This window comes from Drosophila montana, unplaced genomic scaffold (genome assembly GCF_035044405.1).
Source record: "Drosophila montana isolate Dmon_TW-CO22-7 unplaced genomic scaffold, ASM3504440v1 contig_402_1, whole genome shotgun sequence".
In the NCBI taxonomy this organism is placed as follows: domain Eukaryota; kingdom Metazoa; phylum Arthropoda; class Insecta; order Diptera; family Drosophilidae; genus Drosophila; species Drosophila montana.
In genome coordinates, this window is record NW_026998739.1 from 2,052,060 (window position 1) to 2,069,773 (window position 17,714).

Sequence of the window (17,714 nt, forward strand, 5' to 3'; positions counted from 1 at the left end):
CTATCGAATATATATCGAGATGGCCGATAGCACATAATTCTATCGCACACGATAGAATTGTCTCATATCGATATTATCATTTTACTTATGCATTTTCCAGTTCCAACACGCAAATTTTTGTGCCGGAAAAAAAAAATTGAGTAGACCTTTTTTTTGTCTAAGACAAAAAGAATTTGTGAGGCGGTCACAAAAATTTATAATCGGCTACCGTGTACATAATTTCATATATATTTATATACATACCGTTGAACCAAATATATAGATCATGGCGTCGCATCAATATCATCAAATCGCAAATTTGCTGGAAAAAGTATGTATAGAATGGGCACAAAATTGTAAGGTAAGGTAGAATTATAAATTTAATTATTTATTTTTATTTAGATGACATCCACGGACAAGGACTTTCGATTCATGGCCACAAATGATTTAATGACTGAACTGCAAAAGGACAGCATTATACTGGACGATGAGTCTGAGAAAAAGGTGGTTCGCATGGTCCTTAAATTACTTGAGGACAAAAACGGTGAAGTGCAGAATTTGGCTGTGAAGTGCTTGGGCCCGTTAGTCAATAAAGTGAAGGAGAATCAAGTGGAGACAATTGTGGACTCGCTATGTGGCAACATGATGTCGAATGTCGAGCAGCTGCGTGACATCTCAAGCATCGGCCTAAAGACCGTAATTGCCGAGCTGCCCCAATCTTCCAACTCGTTGGCGCCCAATGTCTGCCAGCGTATAACTGGCAAACTGAGCATTGCCATTGAAAAGGTGCAAGCTAAACAACCCAACACTTAAAGCAAGCGATCTAAAGTGATATGTAATTAATACTTGTAGGAGGACGTTTCAGTTAAATTGGAATCCCTGGACATACTGTCGGATCTGCTTTCGCGCTTTGGCGAGTTTCTGGTGCCGTTTCATAGCACCATATTGAAGGCTCTGATGCCGCAGTTGGCATCGCCTCGCCAGGCTGTACGCAAGCGTACGATTGTAGCGCTCTCTGTACTTCTGATACAAGCGAATAGCAATGCCTACAATGGCGTCGTTGACCACCTACTCGAGGGACTGGAAAACCCGCAAAATCCTGGTGCTGTGCGTACCTATATTCAATGCTTAGCGTCTATCTGGTACTTGATTTATGCATAGATTTTAGCGCAATGTCTTCAATATTTTCATTTTCTGTTTAACTAGTCGTCAAGCTGGACATCGCCTCTGCAATCACATTGATCGCTCAATGCTGCTGCTCAAACAATATAGCCAGCGCGATGATGATGAGCTGCGTGAATTCTGCCTGCAGGCCTGTGAGGCATTTGTGTTGCGTTGCCCAGACGCTATCCATCCACACATTCCTATGGTATGTAAGGCTATAACACACTACTCAAATTGATGGCTACCAAGTTGTTTAAATTGTCTGTTAATCTTAAACTTCTATCCTTAACCAACAAATGCTATTGTAATTAGATACTCGAACTATGCCTCAAGTACGTAACTTATGATCCAAACTACAATTATGAGGCCGATGATGGCGATACAGGCGTCGCCATGGACACCGAGGAGGATGAATATGTGGACAGCGAAGAGTATAGTGACGATGACGATATGAGCTGGAAAGTTCGACGTGCTGCTGCCAAATGCCTGGAGGTATTAATTGCCACTCGTCAGGAATTAATTGAAGAATTCTATCGTACGCTGAGTCCAGCATTGATAGCACGCTTTAAGGAGCGCGAGGAGAATGTTAAATCGGACATTTTCCATGCATATGTTGCACTGCTGAAGAACACACGTCCGGCAGATGATATTGCACATGATCCCGATTCCATGGATCAAATATCTGGACCAACCCTTTTGCTAATCGAACAGCTGCCGCAGATTATTAAAGCTATACAGCCGCTGATGCGTGAAAAATCGATGAAGACGCGCCAGGATTGTTTCCTTTTGCTACGCGAACTTTTGAATTCTCTACCCGGCGCCCTGGGCCCACATTTGGAAAGCATTGTGCCCGGCATAAGCTATTCGCTGAACGACAAGAGTTCGACGAGCAACATGAAAATTGAGTCACTCGGGTTTCTTTGCTCATTGCTTCAGGGTCATCAGCCACATGTTTTCCACCCGCATATACCGCTTTTGGTGCCGCTGGTGGTGACATCGGTGTTTGATCCGTTTTACAAGATTGCCACCGAGGCATTGTTGGTGCTGCAGCAACTCGTGAAGGTGGTGCGTCCGTTGGGCGTTAATGCTGTCAAATCAGATTTCGATGTGAAGCCCTTTGTCGGGCAGGTTTATGCGTGCACCTTGCAGAAACTAAAGGTCACCGATGTCGATCAGGAGGTGAAAGAACGCGCCATTGCCTGCATGGGTCAAATCATTGCCAATATGGGTGATCTGCTCAAGAGCGAACTGGACGTTTGTCTGCCCATCTTTATGGAACGCTTGAAAAACGAAGTCACGCGCCTGAGTAGCGTTAAAGCACTGACCATGATTGCAGCATCCCCTTTACGCATCGACCTTTCGCCCATATTGCATGACGTTCTGCCCACTCTGGGCACATTCTTGCGGAAAAATCATCGAGCTCTGAAGCTGCATTCTTTGGATCTCATCAACAAGATTGTCATCAACTATTCCTCGAACTTTGAGCCGAGTGTTTTGCAGTCGGCTATTATCGAAATACCGGGACTTATTTCTGACTCCGATCTTCATGTGGCTCAATACTCGCTGACCTTACTAAGTACAACAGCTCGTCGTCAGCCCCAGGCATTGGTTGGCATACATGAGAAGTTTTTGCCATCTGTGTTAATTTTGGTTCGGTCGCCGTTGTTACAGGTGGGCCCAAAATGAAGTTCGATTTTAATTGGTATTTAGATAACAGTGATTTCTCTTACAGGGTACTGCTTTGCAATGCACCTTGGACCTATTTCAGGCGCTGGTACAGGCGCAACTGCCTGGTTTGACCTACGACTCTCTGGTGTCGAAGCTAATGGAGCCAGTTTTGAAAGGCAGCGATCCGGCAGCAAGGAATCCAAACGAACAGCTGCAGTTGCATAAGCAGGCATATCATTCATCGGCCAAATGCATTGCGGCGTTGACCCAGCAGTGTCCACAGGTGGCGACCGAATTAGCCGCTCATCTGATGGCGGAGCTGCAGAATCGTGGCAAAAAGGATACGCAGATAATCTTCTGCTTGCTAACCATTGGCGAAATAGGCAGGCATTTTGATCTAAGCTCTATTCAAGTGCTTCCCCAGACAATCATTGAATGCTTTGGTGCCACGTCCGAGGATGTGAAGGCAGCGGCCTCGCATGCCCTCGGCGCTGTCTCAGTGGGCAGTTTGCAAACGTATTTGCCGCTCATTTTAAAGGAAATTGAGGCACAGCCCAAGCGAGAATATTTGCTTCTCCATTCCCTGAAAGAAGTTATTTCATCGCTATCTGTCACACCCAATGGACTGGCCCAGCTGTTGCCATCGGTGCCTTCGATATGGGCCCAACTGTTTAAGCACTGCGAGTGCTCGGAGGAAGGATCACGCAATGTGGTGGCGGAATGCCTGGGCAAACTTGTGCTCGTCAATCCGGAGGAGCTGTTGCCCCAATTGCAGCAAGCCCTGCGCTCTGAAAGCGCCACAATGCGGACCGTTGTTGTGTCCTCGGTTAAATTTACCATCTCCGATCAGCCGCAGCCCATTGATTTGCTGCTGAAACAAAGCATCGGTGAATTTTTATTCGCGCTGCGTGATCCGGAGCCGCAAGTACGTCGCGTTGCTTTGGTCGCATTTAATTCGGCTGTTCACAATAAACCTAGTTTGGTGCGCGACTTGCTGCCAACACTTTTGCCGTGGCTATATTCCGAGACAAAAGTGAAAAGTGAGCTTATACGTGAAGTTGAAATGGGACCATTTAAACACACGGTCGATGATGGACTTGATATACGAAAAGCGGCATTCGAATGCATGTATACACTACTTGAGCAGGGGCTGGATCGTGTGGACGTTATGCAGTTTATGGATCACGTTCAGGCTGGCCTATGTGATCATTATGACATTAAAATGCTGACGTACCTAATGACAGCACGTCTGGCTGTATTGTGTCCCGATAAGGTTTTACTACGTATGTCTTAAATACCATTTTGCCCATTATTATATTTCTAACATATTTATTTCTATAAATAGGTCTGGATCAATTCGTTCAACAACTACGCGACACGTGCACCCACAAGGTAAAGGCCAATTCGGTTAAGCAGGAGTACGAGAAACAAGACGAACTTAAACGTTCTGCCCTGCGAGCCGTATCTGCCCTCTCGCAAATACCCAAAGCAAGTGAGTGTCTAATAAATTGTGCTTACGTTTTAATTATATTGATTAAAATTAAATTATTTTGCTTACAGATAAAAATCAGCAGTTACTAGACTTTTTAAAGTCAATTAAAGAAACCCCGGAACTGTGTAAAATTTATGATTATGTGCAGAAGGATTCCATTATCGGCAATTCAGAAGTTGCCATGGACCAGACTTAAGTTGTGTTAAATAGCGCTGTTCTCTGAATTTTAATTTTATTAATAATAATGTAATAAGAATGTGTGAACACAAACGTATCGTCTATCTGATACAGCCATTAGTTTTTTTAAACTAAGCAATAAAATCGATTTGTAATACTGCTTATATGCCAAACATCCAAACAAATCCGAATATATGCACAATGGCACATGGCAGATATGTTTGGCATGGACGCAGTGTGAAATGAATTAGCATTTAAATAAAGTTTTTCATGAAAACTGAATTTGTATTTAAAAAATTTGAATTATGGTATTCCTATTTTACATTTTATAATTTTAAAGCCAGATTTTTCGTTGATCGTACAAATGCAATCAATTAGCTTGACTGTTTGGATCTCTTCTTTTCTGTTGCATCAGACGTGATAACCTTGCCTGTTGCTGGGCCGCCGTCGCTTGTTGGTCCACTGTCTGCAACTGTTTCTGGTGGATGCTCAAGCACATGATCAATTATGCCTAGGGTCTTGGCCTCTTCCGGGGTCATGAAATGGTCACGTTCCATACGTGCGCACATCGCTTCATAGTCATTATTTGCATGCTTAACATATATATTGGTAAGCTGACGCTTTATCTTGATGATTTCCTCCGCGTGTATAAGTATGTCTGTGGCCTGACCCTGGGCACCTCCCGATGGTTGGTGTATCATAATACGAGCATTTGGTAACGAGTAACGCATACCAGGTGCTCCCGCTGCCAACAGTAGCGAGCCCATCGAGCACGCTTGGCCAACGCACCACGTCGCTATTGGCGGCTTTACATATTGCATCGTATCATAGATAGCAAGACCAGCCGTTACCACGCCACCTGGCGAATTGATATACAAATGGATGGGCTTATTTACGTTTTCCGACTGCAGGAACAATAGCTGGGCAACCACCGTGGAACTTATGTCGTCCGTGATGTTGCCCATAAGGCAAATGATTCGCTCTTTTAATAGGCGAGAGAATATATCATAGGCGCGTTCTCCACGTCCCGTTTGCTCTACCACCATGGGTATTAAATTAATGCCCCTCACATGGGGCGCTTGTGTGCTGCATGCCGCCTAAAATGTCGAATGTCGAGTCCATTAAAATTATTCACATATCAGTTGCTATTGGGTGTGGAGCGCATAAGACTTACGTGCAAACCCCGAAACAATCGACTGCCGGCGTTCTTCAACATGATGCCCCCTGGTGATATTTGTTCTTATCAAACTGAATCGCAAAATGTCCGCAAAACAGCTGTTTTTATGAGGCCGAGATGTGTCGCTCCCTAGGCAGTAAAAATCATAGCTCAAACAAACAATTTACAAACAATACGGTCTGCTTGGTTGAAAGTCTTTCGTAAGCAGAAAAAAAAACGAAACAAAATTACATACGTATGTGATGCGATCTATAACAACACAAATAATTTCACTTCTATCGCAATCGATAGCTAGTATCGATAACACATTCATAACAGCTGACAGCTGTTATTATCAATTATTGACATCGGCTAAATAAATAATAATAATTTTGTAATAATTTACATATTACAAAAATATGAGTATATATTGAAGGAATAATGAAAATTGCTTTTATGTGTGATTCGTTTTCAACCATAACCCAACCGCTGACAATGTTTTAAGGCCGGGCTAATATTTTTGCCAGCACTGTGTGCTTATAGGCCAATGTGTACACTCACATATGGGGTTGGCAGAAGCGCGCCACACTTTAAGTTTTTTATTGCTGCTGCATGTGGCGTTACACACATACATATCAACGTAAATTTTGCAATTGTATTGAACTAGAATTCACGCAGCCAAGATCAAGGTAATTGCATCTACCCAACTTCTACTCCAGTTTCATTCTGCAATTTGCTTTTAAACCGATTGGATGTGCTTTGAAGCGGGCTTTGAATATTAGTTTATGTCAAGTTTTCGCGCATTGCACACAATAATAAATGCAATAATATCTGAAAATAAGCTATATATCAACAATGCATTGCATTAAAATATATATTCTATTCGTAAGTACATACGAATGTGCATAAATAATTCAGTGCTCAATAACGTATTTTGGTCAATATTTATACTCTGTTTACAAAGTGAAAAGAGGGTATATACAATGAACGCAATATTGCATGCCTCTTATTGAAGCTAAAGACTTTAAACTTTGGCAAAGAAATCGCAAAATCATTATATAGTCAAAATAGTCAACAGAGTATTCCGCAGACCGTTACATCCGACATTAACGTATTTACTTGTTTGAATAACCATTTCAACACTTTTTTAATAGGTTCTTCCCTGTTTTTGTTTTGGGCAAGATTATGAAGGTAAGAAGAAATAGTACCAAAAATCAATGCACCTACTTAATTCTTAATTTATCAGTCGCCGATGTTCAATGCACATTTTCTACGACCGGGTCAGAGGCTGAAGATCTCATCACAGCAACACTTAAGAGACCAGTTGGTTTTAAGGGCGTGCCCATGTTTGCTGATGATCGAAGTGGACTCAAGGATATAAATCCACATTGCTTGATCTCGAAGGACATCAGCGACATGGATGAACGCACATATAATCTGAGAATAAACGATTTCACGCGCTGTGGCGTACTTAAAAGAAATGTATGTAGTTCTCCCCATTCAGAGTGTTTCACTCGTCTAAAGCAAATATATATATTATTGCTTAGGGATTTGTTCATGTGCGCATTTGGTTCCCACAATTCCCTGGCGTGGTAATGCAGTCGGATCAGGAGTTAATCATCATGTGCAAGCCCCCGGAGCCGACAGTTATAGAAAATAAGGCCGCCGGATTCGCTGGTTCATTGTCTGTATACATATGTAGTTTAAAGTTATATCACGACTAAAACAATATTTCTTTCCAGTCCCCATGGAGCTCGTGTCTCGGGCATAGTTGAGGAGATGCCGAACAGATTGGAATACGAAGTGGCACTTTACAAGGAGGCGCCACCGATAGCACGTGTCAGCGGCACCAATAATCCAGTTAGCTCATCGAATGATCCATCTCCCCTTCTAGCCGATAATGATCAGACCGTGGACCAGGCGGTTCCTCTGGGCACCAAGCTGCAATTGCGCGCACGCATCAGCCAGTCGGTTTGGAAGTATGTCAAGTTGATGGAGGTAACTGTCTCGCCTGATCCAGGTAAATGCTGACATGAGTTTTAATTAAGTATGATAATAAACAATATTTGCTTTACTACATAGAAAATCCGCTTGCAACTGGTGCTGTGTCTTTGGTACACAATGGGTGTCGTAATCGGGAATTGGCTACCATAATACCACATCAGCCGGCCAAATATCGGGATAGACCCAATGAGGTTTTCCTCGATTTCGAGGCATTTCTGCTCAGCTCAATGAAGGAGAAGGCCACACTGTGGATACACTCCCAGATCAAGGCCTGCATAGATATGTCCGATTGTACACCTGATTTCTGTGTGGATTTGTACGAGCCCTCGGGGCATGGTCGCAGGCGGCGACAAATAGAATCTTCAACCACAACAACAACAACAGCTCCAATGATGCAACGACCTGCAACCAGTGGGAATAACACTTCCTCTGTCTCTGAGTTCAAGCGATTTAAAGAGAACATCGAGTACACCGTTATAATGCCGGGCCAGGTTGATAAAAAGGTGGGCTTCCTAATCGATCTGACGCAACAGTGCCGTGGCGCCCTGCTCATTAGCTCGTTTTTTGTATTCATGATTACGTTTTGCTGCTCGATTGTAAGTGCAATTAGAACTGGCATAGTTGTTAGATAACTTTATAATAATTCCCCTTCTCTCTCACCCCTCCACAGAGCTGTATGATAGCATTACGCGTGCAAACGGACAAAAAACAAAGAACACATCAGTTCACCTCCGGGTTCAACACAGGTTATTCTGGCCGAGCGATAGTTCAATAAACGTCACGAGCTCCAAATTACAAAATAGTTCTGCATTTAGAATTAGTCATAGAGATATTTATATCATATGCATTTATCATGTACCTTACATTTATTTAGCATTCTTTGCTTAAGACCGGTTATATTTATGCTCAATACAAAAATAATAAATAAATATTAGATTTTTTCTAATAATCCTAAAACAGAAGTCAATTTTTTATATATTTATATATTTTGGAAACTCCATCCCTTCTTGGTGAAAATGGGGATCAAAGATTAGGTGGGTGAATGGTGGGGGGGGGGGGGGGGGCGACATTATACATGTTGGAAAATAATTAATTCGGCTACCATTGACGCAGCATTTGGCATTGCTTTTGATCCCGTTACATATTCACATTTACAAAGCAGCAGCTAAAACAGATTGCGAGCAAGAGAGCGCGAGCATTGTTGTTGCTGCTTGAGCAGCGGCTTTTGATCCCGTTAGTTGCGAGTGCAAGGAGCGAGCATTGTGTGAGCGCAGATTTGTTGTTGTATTAGTGCAAAGGCTGGCTATCGTAGGCGCGCGCTCTATGTGTTTGCAAATTTAGTCTGCGCGCTTCTGCCTTGTTGATCGGTCTTATTTTCGTGAGTGCGTATAAGTGTTTTTGTTTGTTGCGAATCAATTAGCTAGCGGCAGTTAAACGTGATTAGTTCGTTCGTGTGTGTGTGCTTTTTTTGTTTTGTTTGTTAATGTGTGTTATATTAGTAATTTAACCGTTTTCCGCGCATTTGGTAAAAGTTACATACATATAGTTTTCGGTGCAGAGCTTTTTCACCAGCAAAAAATTGGCGCGCATTTTTAGCTGCATACATTTTCAGAGATAGAGAAAAGATCCCGTTGCTTGCGCGTGCAAGGAGCGAGCATTGTGTGAGCGCAGTTTTGTGGTTGTATTAGTGCAAAGGCTGGCTTCGCGTAGGCGCATGCTCTATGTGTATGCAAATTTACCCAAATCTGCCCTGTTGTTCGGTCGCTTTCTCGTGAGTGTGTATGAAAGTGTTTTATTTTTTGCGAATCATAATTAAATAGCTGCTGTGTGTGTGTGCTTTTTTTGTTTTGTTTGTTAATGTGTTTTATATCAGTAATTCAAACGTGTTCCGTGCATTTGGTAAAAGTTAAAATGGCGCGCATTTGAGCTACATTCACATACGGAAAGCGGGAGAGAGTGTAAAAGCGAAATTAGGAAGGAAATAAAGAACAATGGCGTAACAACGGGTAAGCGTGTTGTTGTTATTACTATATGTTAATATATTTACCAGGGCTGCAAACATAATAAAACTTGCTTGCCGTTTGATTCACTGTGCGAACTACGGTCTTTGATTCGCGAATTTTGTAATTTTAGATAACTTAGAACTAGCATTTGCTGGTTCCAACACCTATAATGCGCTATAATGCAAATTGAACGATTCTTTTGCTTTGATCTTACTCTTCGATTTCAACAAATTGTTTATCTCTATTTATAAAACTATTTCTCCTGATTGACTGAGTGGCGATCAACGCACAGCCCATACAGTAAGAGCTGGGAAGCTGAAATTTCCGCTGTAGTTAGCTTTTATTTGTTATTATCCGATCAGCCTCAAATCATTTTCAAAAATCTTTGCTCAAATTCATTTGAGGGGGATTTCACACTATTCTAAAGTTACATTCCTTTTTGGTGGAATTGATGGTCAAACATTTGGTGGATGATGTTTGGCGCTCAAATTCATTTCTATCATTTCTATATCTATATGAAAGATCATTTGAAACATGTTTCCCATTCACAATATCAAAGCTTCCTCGGTGTAAAGTGCGATTCTACGGTTTTTTTGGTGAAGTTTTAAGTATTGACTTATGTATATGCTTTAAACTTATTTTCAAAATTCTACATAAGAACTTAATAAATCGTGTTTCAGGGATTTAGGAAATTCCACCCACCACGGTTGTAAATTGGCAGAAAACGGCAACATAATTCTTGGTCAAAATTCATGTGAAAATACAAACATACACACACACATACATATATACATACATACATACATACATACATACATACATACACACATATACATACATTCATACATACATACATACATACATACTTGCATACATACATACATACATACATACATACATATATATATATATATATATATACATACATACATACATACATACATACATACATACATACATACATACATACATACATACTTACATACATACATACATACATACATACATACATACATACATACATACATACATACATACATACATACATACATACATACATACATACATACATACATACATACATACATACATACATACATACATACATACATACATACATACATACATACATACATACATACATACATACATACATACATACATACATGCATACATACATACATACATACATACATACATACATACCTACATACCTACATACCTACATACCTACATACCTACATACCTACATACCTACATACCTACATACCTACATTCGTACATACCTACATACCTAAAACATACGCCTCCTGCTCCTCCGCCATGCTCCTCCGGCTCCTCAGCTTCCAGCGTTGAAGCCGCTTTAATAAATGCGTTATCTTATTTAAATTTGCCGCGCACCAAGACAAATTGGTCTGATATCGGCATACAAGACAATTTACATGCATAAATACATACATACATACGCACATATATACATACACACGCACACACACATTCAGGCACACATGCATACATACATAATTAAAAACACACAAATTTCCCACACCAATCATAACTCGGTGAAATCTTATCCGGTTTCCACGAGGTTTTGTTCTTTATACATGGTTTGGTCCCCTGATCAGCTTGGCACCTAAGTCTGGCAACATTATTCTTGGTCAAAATTTTTTTATTCTCAAATATCCTATATAGACATAGGTCAAAATTTTCCACCCTTATAACTCGGTAAAAACTCAACCGATTTTTATAAGGTTTGGCTTTTTGTTAATGGTTTGGCCCCTTTATCACTTTGGCATTTAAATCTGGCAACATTATTTTTGGTCAAAATTCAAGTGAAAATGGTGCCCTCAAATGTCCTATATAGACATAGGTCACCCTCATAACTCGGTCAAATCTCATCAGATTTCCTCGAGGTTTTGCTCTTTACTTATTCATTTTATAAGTAACACGGGCAAGGCCGGGTTATACCCGCTAGTACATCTATATTGATATAGCCATGTTCATCAGCCTGTTTGTTTTTTTACGGTTATAAGGCTATATTCGTGGATCTTGGCGTTGATCCGTATTTTGATGTATATTAGATCGGACCACTCTGCCATTGGACCACGCTGCCATTGAAACAATCTCAAACTGAGCATTTGTCTGAAATGTGTTTTGTTTTTCGATATATCTTAAGGAAGTCAAGTATATCAACAGGAATAAACTTGGGTTTTTTTTCAGAAAATTATTGTCCAAATTAAAAAATTTGCAAGGGTATTCAATCGATGGTACTCTAATGAGAACCAATCTTCGTTGTTTTTGTATATATCATTTTTAATTATTTTATATATCTCCTATAATGGTACAATTTTTTATTTTAACTTATTGCTGCTGCCAATTTATTGCAATTTGTGTAGCGCACTAATCATTGAAAACAATTATTTATTTATTTAATGCCTAATGCCCTATTAAGCGTTATCTACAGAGCAGATAACCGACACAGAGGTCAGGCTTCGGTAAAACAATAAGTGGCAGTAAATGGCTAACAATAAAACTGTCAAGATGTCAAAGACTGCCGTTTTTGGCTAGAAACGGCAGACCACTAAGCTGCAAATGTCAGAGCCAAAGCCATGGCCAAAAAGCTACGTTAATTGATTCACGCAAAGTCCTGTTGGCAGCAGCCTCTACATTGTATCCAGAATATTCAATAGGCGCAACTTGACATTATATAAATTATGTATATGCTTAATATGGTATACTTAATAGAATATATTATAAATGCCCTTATACACAAATATTGCATGTTACTCGGCGGCACGTACATAAATCAGGCGTATTTTATATGCAAAATCTGCTTGTTGGCAAGAGCCAAAAAAATATGTATTCATGTCCTAAATAAATTATAGTTTACATGTATGTATATCAGTCATCTCATATGAGTGACGATATTAATTACATTATGTATGTAACCTACAAAACGCACTGCAATTTCATTAAATTGAGTAGACCCCCGAATCGATTAAGCATTAATCTTAAATAGTTACCTAAATATTTATTATTCATATTATATTTTCTGTTAAACACATCACAAAAAAAAATCCCTGAGTTTACATAGAAATGGGTAGACCCTACTTAAATATTTGAGAATCGAGAAGGAGGGCAGCCATTAAGCTTAAATAGTTACTTCAACATTTATAATTCACATTATACTTTCAGTTGAAAGTCACTTTTAAACACATTACCAACAAAAAACATGTGAAATTCCATTGAAATGAGCAGGCTTTACTTGAATTTTTGAGAATCGAGGAGGAGGGTGGCCGTTAGTTTTGAATTATAAGTATGACACTTATGAAAGCGTTAATGTTCGTCAGTTGTCGCTTAATATCTTAAGCTCGATTTGCTTTTCCCCTTTTAGATACTCGCTCTCATACTCTCTTCTTCTGATTTACTCTCTTTCGCTCCCTCTCGGTTTCTCTCTCCAAAGCTCTTTCAATCTATCATTATTGTTAGCTTTAGTTGTACATTTTACTTATCTTTACTTATATTAACTCTCGTAACTCCTTCGGCAATCAGTTTCTCCGTTGTCTTCACTCTCTCTTTCTCTTTTCAGCTTCCCAGTCCATCCGTTTCATTATTTGTGAGCGAACCCAATATTTCTCTGTCTTACCCTCTTCCTCTGCGTGTCTCTTCCTCTTTCTTTAAACTTACACCAGCTCTCTTACATTTTCTCTTTGTGTCTAATACTTCCTCTCTCTGTTTAACTCCATTGCTCTCTCTCTCTCTCTTTCTCTATCTCTCTCTCTTTCTTTCTCTCTCTCTTTCTTTCTCTCTCTCTTTCTTTCTCTCTCTCTTTTTCAATATCTCTCTCTATCGCTCTCTCTCTTTCTCTCTCTTTCTCTATCTCTCTCTCTCTTTCTCTCTCTTTCTCTCTCTTTCTCGCTCTTGCTCTCTCTCTCTTTCTCGCTCTTGCTCCCTCTCTCACTCTCTCTCCCTCTCCCACTCTCACTCACTCTCTCTCCCTCTCTCTCTCTCTCTCTCTCTCTCTCTCTCTCTCTCTCTCTCTCTCTCTCTCTCTCTCTCTCTCTCTCCCTCTCTCTCTCCGTCTCTCTCTCTTTACATCTCTTTTTTTGTAAGCTCCGTCTCTTTCTTTCTTTTACGACATTTTGCTTTCACATTTTCTCTCTCTCTCTCTCTCTCTCTCTCTCTCTCTCTCTCTCTGTCTCTCTCTGTCTCTCTCTCTCTCTCTCTCTCTCTCTCTCTCTCTCTCTATTTCTCTCTCTCTCTCTATCTCTCTCTCTCTCTCTCTCTCTCTCTCTCTCTCTCTCTTACTGTTGCATTCTCTTAGCCTGCGTTTTTTTTACTTTCCTTTTCTCTCTTACAACCGGACTGTAGAGAGACAAGTCGAGTGAAAAATCAAACTTTCGAATAGAGTTAACAGGCTGTTGACAACAACTGCGAGGAAAGAATGTATTCAATTGTGTTGCGGTGTGGGTTAACAGGGCGTATGATTAATGCATCCAGAGTTGGCATTTGCCTCAGTGAAAATCAATTAATTAAGCAAGTCTAAAGGCAAGGAGGAAAAAGGCATGCACGTGTTCTCATGAATGAATCAACGAACAACGCGAATGAATGAACGAATGAATGAGTGTAATGACTCTTTCATTAGGCATTCGAGCGTGAATAAAGCATTAACTACCCAGAGAGTCAGGCAGATGAACGGGCAGCTAACCTGACAGTTCTGGCTGGGAATCAAAAGCGAGCCAGCTGCATAAATTTCCATTTAGGCAAATGTGACAAACGGAAATTGCAATCGACGCTGCGCAACGCTCTCAACAGCATTTGAGCTTCCTGTGCAGCAGCAGCAGCAGCAGCAGCAGAGGCAGCGGCAGCGGCAGCAGACGGGGAATTCGCCAAGGACCTGCTCCTGCTGCTCACTTTATTGGCATTTCAGCATTCAACATGGGCACAGATGGTTTAATAAATGATGAACACGTTGAAGCACATTGAAATGTAATTCATAACGGAGCAAGCGGATGCCTGGCTGTGCAGCATACACATATGAATGTGTACGTGTATATAGAAATACAACCCATGCTGTGTTTCGTCCTTATCGCACGATGATTCAATTATAAACCAACGCCAGCTACATGTAATTAAGTTACGTGCGTTGACAGAAAGACGGATAGAAAAACCATACATTCAATTATACCAAAGATTTAACGGCAGGTCAGTATTAGTTTGTATAACCAGAATCTAGGAAATCGAATACTCTGACATACAAATGCGTTTAAGGTTCGAATCAATGCGGTTTGTAAAGCTGATTACGGTTTGGGGTTGACTCGTTTATTGGAAATTAATTTGGTTAAATTTGGCCAGTTTTAGTTGAATAAACAAAATTTATGAAATCGAATAATCATGTTATCCAAAAAGCTTGTCGGTTTTTCGATTAAACGTTCGAACCAGCGACCTGCCTTGAGGTTAGGTGCATGCGCCTCTTTTTGGTTTAAGGTACTGCTTTGTTTTTTTGATTAAAGGTTCAATTTTAAGAACTAATTCTTTTACATGTATGGTTCAAAATGAAATCGAAACAATTCGTTTTAAAAACTTGACGTACACACAATATGAAAAAATACACAATTATTTTTAGAATATATATGGGAATACGAAACGCAACTATTTAAGAACCATAACACACGTGAAAGAATACCGTTAGGCATCCAATGGCAGGGTAGGCTGGGCGCCTGGTAGAACCGTAATTAACTGGCCCGACAATTGAGATTGTTGATAATAAGGCATTCAATTCAAATGGATCACAAAAATACTCATCCAGCCCAGGCTCGGCGCTCCTTTTTTCTGCATAAGGACGATGGAAGCAATTTAACTCCACAGCAACAGCAACGGCGTAAAATTCTACATTATGTGTACTTAAGTCTTAAGCTGACGACATTTCTTGGAATTTGGTTGTTCTTTACAATATCTATGATTATCGCGCCACCGAATGAACATATTAGTAAACTGATACCCTTAGAGTCCCAAATAGCGTATGTTATGGTGGTCGATCAGGAACCGGCCCGTGATGAGATATGCATTTATGTGAAAGGTAACATCGATGCGGATATCACATATAATCCCAAATTGGCAAAAGAATCACAAAAATATATAATCGTTACTGCACAAACCTTTAATGTGAAGTCAAATGCATCTGAATGGAAGTCAAAAGAATGGAAAGTCTATTTATACGATGATAATGAAAAGCCCATGGAATTGGTAAAAAAGTACTTTCAACTTGAGCACAAGCACAACAAAATGTTGAATTTCAAGGCGCTTGGAGTAGAGATGCGGGCTGATTCCGATGTTCAACTACAGGTGACACTGCTGAATGGCAACACTGATCCAACTGCAGTCGCTTTGAGCGTCGACTTCGATCCCCTGAATGAGAATGCTGGCGTCATTGCAGCCGCTGTGCTACTTATCTTCCTCTACGTGCTCATCATTTGGGATATTACGGATCGTACATTTGCCGCACTTTTTGTGGCAACGGCCTCCATCGGAGTACTTTGCATTATGGGTGAACGACCCTCAATGGCTGTAGTCATTTCATGGATAGATATGGATACAATGATGCTACTGTTTGGCATGATGATTTTGGTAGCAATTATTGCAGAGACCGGCATATTTGGTTATGCGTCCGTGTGGGCCTATCGTATATCGAAGGGCCAGCCCTGGATGCTGTTGTTCCTGCTCTGCTTGCTGACCGTTGTGCTCTCCGCCTTTCTGGACAATGTCACCATTCTGATGCTAATGGTGCCCATTGTGATACGATTGTGTGAATGCATGGACTTGCGTACCACAACTGTGCTCATCGTTGTGGCCATATTCTCGAATATCGGCGGCGCCCTCACGCCCGTTGGCGATCCGCCGAATGTGATAATTGCATCGAATCATTATGTTCTTGAGGCAGGCATTGACTTTTGCACCTTCGTTATACACATGCTGCCGGGCGTGGTTTTAAGCCTTGTCGCTGCTTGGGGCTACATATATTTGGTGCTGCGCAATGGATTACAGAAAGGCGGCGCCGATCAAATGCGCGAATCCATTAATAATCTGGCCAAAACAGCGGCCGTATTGCGTGAAACACCCAGCGAGGCGAAACTGCGTCGCGAGATACTAGAGCGCATCGAAGAGCTAAAGGAACGTTATAGACGCAAGCCGTCCCCACAGACGGGTTCGCAGCCGACAACGAATTTCATTGAAACACTGGCCGAGATGCAGGCCAAATATAAGGTGGAAGATAAGCCGCTGCTTATCAAATGCTGCATTGCCCTAACCTTTGCCGTGCTACTCTTCACGCTGCACTCGCTGCCATTTCTGGAGGGCGCAACGCTGTCCTGGGCCGCCTTCTTGGCAGCGCTGCTGCTACTCATATTGGCCGATAAGCGGAACCTTCATTCTATCCTGGCGAGCATCGAGTGGTCGACTCTGCTGTTTTTTGCCTCACTTTTTGTCTTCATCGAGGCCTGCGCGGAGCTGGGCCTCATCGATTGGGTGGGCAATCGCACAATTGCGGTTATTGTGAGCGTCGATGAGAAACATCGTCTACTCGCGGCAATTATGCTTGTGCTATGGATCAGCGCCTTGTTCTCAGCTTTTGTCGATAATATACCCATTGTCACCATGATGCTCAAACTGGCGATAAAGCTGGCCCTCAACGAGGAGCTGAAAATGCCCTTGCTACCCTTGATATGGGCGCTCTCGTTTGGCGTATGCTATGGCGGAAATGGCACACTGATTGCCGCCTCCTCCAACGTGGTGGCAGCTGGCATTGCCAATCAGTATGGCTATAAGATTACCTTTTTTGAGTTCTTTAAATATGGCTTTCCTGTTATGATTCTAACTGATATTATAGCTGCAATTTATCTGATCATCGCAAATGGACTCTTGCAATGGCACTGAACTGAAGATGAGCACTGAACCTTCATTGAGCATTCAAAAAAATTATATAATGAAAAGATGACGAGCTGTTCCCACTGTTCCGCTGTCTCACTGGCTGGCGAAAACTTTCGTTGCCCCATTTTTGGTTTGGCTCTCAGCT

At 41.2% G+C, this 17,714-nt stretch overlaps 4 protein-coding genes across 5 annotated transcripts; 3 read left to right on the plus strand and 1 right to left on the minus strand.

The window, feature by feature from the left end:
- The first annotated feature begins 104 nt into the window (after window positions 1-104).
- Window positions 105-4,762, plus strand: Cand1 (Cullin-associated and neddylation-dissociated 1). Its single transcript, XM_064697321.1, has 8 exons — window positions 105-310; window positions 382-765; window positions 832-1,121; window positions 1,186-1,348; window positions 1,456-2,814; window positions 2,876-4,094; window positions 4,157-4,303; window positions 4,372-4,762. The coding sequence occupies exons 1-8, from the start codon at window positions 266-268 to the stop codon at window positions 4,497-4,499; spliced, it is 3,735 nt and encodes a 1,244-aa protein (XP_064553391.1). The 5' UTR covers window positions 105-265; the 3' UTR covers window positions 4,500-4,762.
- On the minus strand, window positions 4,740-5,911 carry ClpP (Caseinolytic protease proteolytic subunit). Of its 2 annotated transcripts, XM_064697323.1 has the most exons (3): window positions 5,893-5,911; window positions 5,655-5,786; window positions 4,740-5,577 (listed from the first exon to the last, which is right to left on the minus strand). In XM_064697323.1, exons 2-3 carry the CDS (start codon window positions 5,694-5,696, stop codon window positions 4,855-4,857), a joined length of 765 nt encoding a protein of 254 aa, XP_064553393.1. In that variant the 5' UTR covers window positions 5,697-5,786; window positions 5,893-5,911; the 3' UTR covers window positions 4,740-4,854. The 2 variants fall into 2 exon arrangements, with proteins under 2 accessions (XP_064553393.1, XP_064553392.1); XM_064697322.1 differs by lacking the exon at window positions 5,893-5,911 and having other exon boundaries at window positions 5,655-5,875.
- A 208-nt stretch (window positions 5,912-6,119) lies between these two features.
- LOC135439081 (uncharacterized) lies at window positions 6,120-8,529 on the plus strand. The gene is made up of 7 exons (XM_064697707.1): window positions 6,120-6,325; window positions 6,791-6,827; window positions 6,883-7,118; window positions 7,184-7,320; window positions 7,379-7,656; window positions 7,719-8,236; window positions 8,311-8,529. Exons 3-7 carry the CDS (start codon window positions 6,981-6,983, stop codon window positions 8,413-8,415), a joined length of 1,176 nt encoding a protein of 391 aa, XP_064553777.1. The 5' UTR covers window positions 6,120-6,325; window positions 6,791-6,827; window positions 6,883-6,980; the 3' UTR covers window positions 8,416-8,529.
- A 7,141-nt stretch (window positions 8,530-15,670) lies between these two features.
- On the plus strand, window positions 15,671-17,575 carry LOC135438927 (P protein-like). Its single transcript, XM_064697487.1, has one exon. It carries the CDS (start codon window positions 15,671-15,673, stop codon window positions 17,573-17,575), a length of 1,905 nt encoding a protein of 634 aa, XP_064553557.1.
- Window positions 17,576-17,714: the final 139 nt, after the last annotated feature.

Coding starts and splice junctions, on each gene's coding strand:
- Cand1 (XM_064697321.1), top strand. CDS start 266: ATGGCGTCGCATCAATATCATCAAATCGCAAATTTGCTGGAAAAA. Junction 766..831: donor TGAGCATTGCCATTGAAAAG/GTGCAAGCTAAA, acceptor TAATACTTGTAG/GAGGACGTTTCAGTTAAATT. Junction 4,095..4,156: donor TCCCGATAAGGTTTTACTAC/GTATGTCTTAAA, acceptor TTCTATAAATAG/GTCTGGATCAATTCGTTCAA.
- ClpP (XM_064697323.1), bottom strand. CDS start 5,696: ATGTTGAAGAACGCCGGCAGTCGATTGTTTCGGGGTTTGCAC. Junction 5,578..5,654: donor GATTGTTTCGGGGTTTGCAC/GTAAGTCTTATG, acceptor TCGACATTTTAG/GCGGCATGCAGCACACAAGC.
- LOC135439081 (XM_064697707.1), top strand. CDS start 6,981: ATGTTTGCTGATGATCGAAGTGGACTCAAGGATATAAATCCACATTGC. Junction 7,321..7,378: donor GCCGGATTCGCTGGTTCATT/GTCTGTATACAT, acceptor ATTTCTTTCCAG/TCCCCATGGAGCTCGTGTCT. Junction 8,237..8,310: donor TTACGTTTTGCTGCTCGATT/GTAAGTGCAATT, acceptor ACCCCTCCACAG/AGCTGTATGATAGCATTACG.
- LOC135438927 (XM_064697487.1), top strand. CDS start 15,671: ATGGTGGTCGATCAGGAACCGGCCCGTGATGAGATATGCATTTATGTG.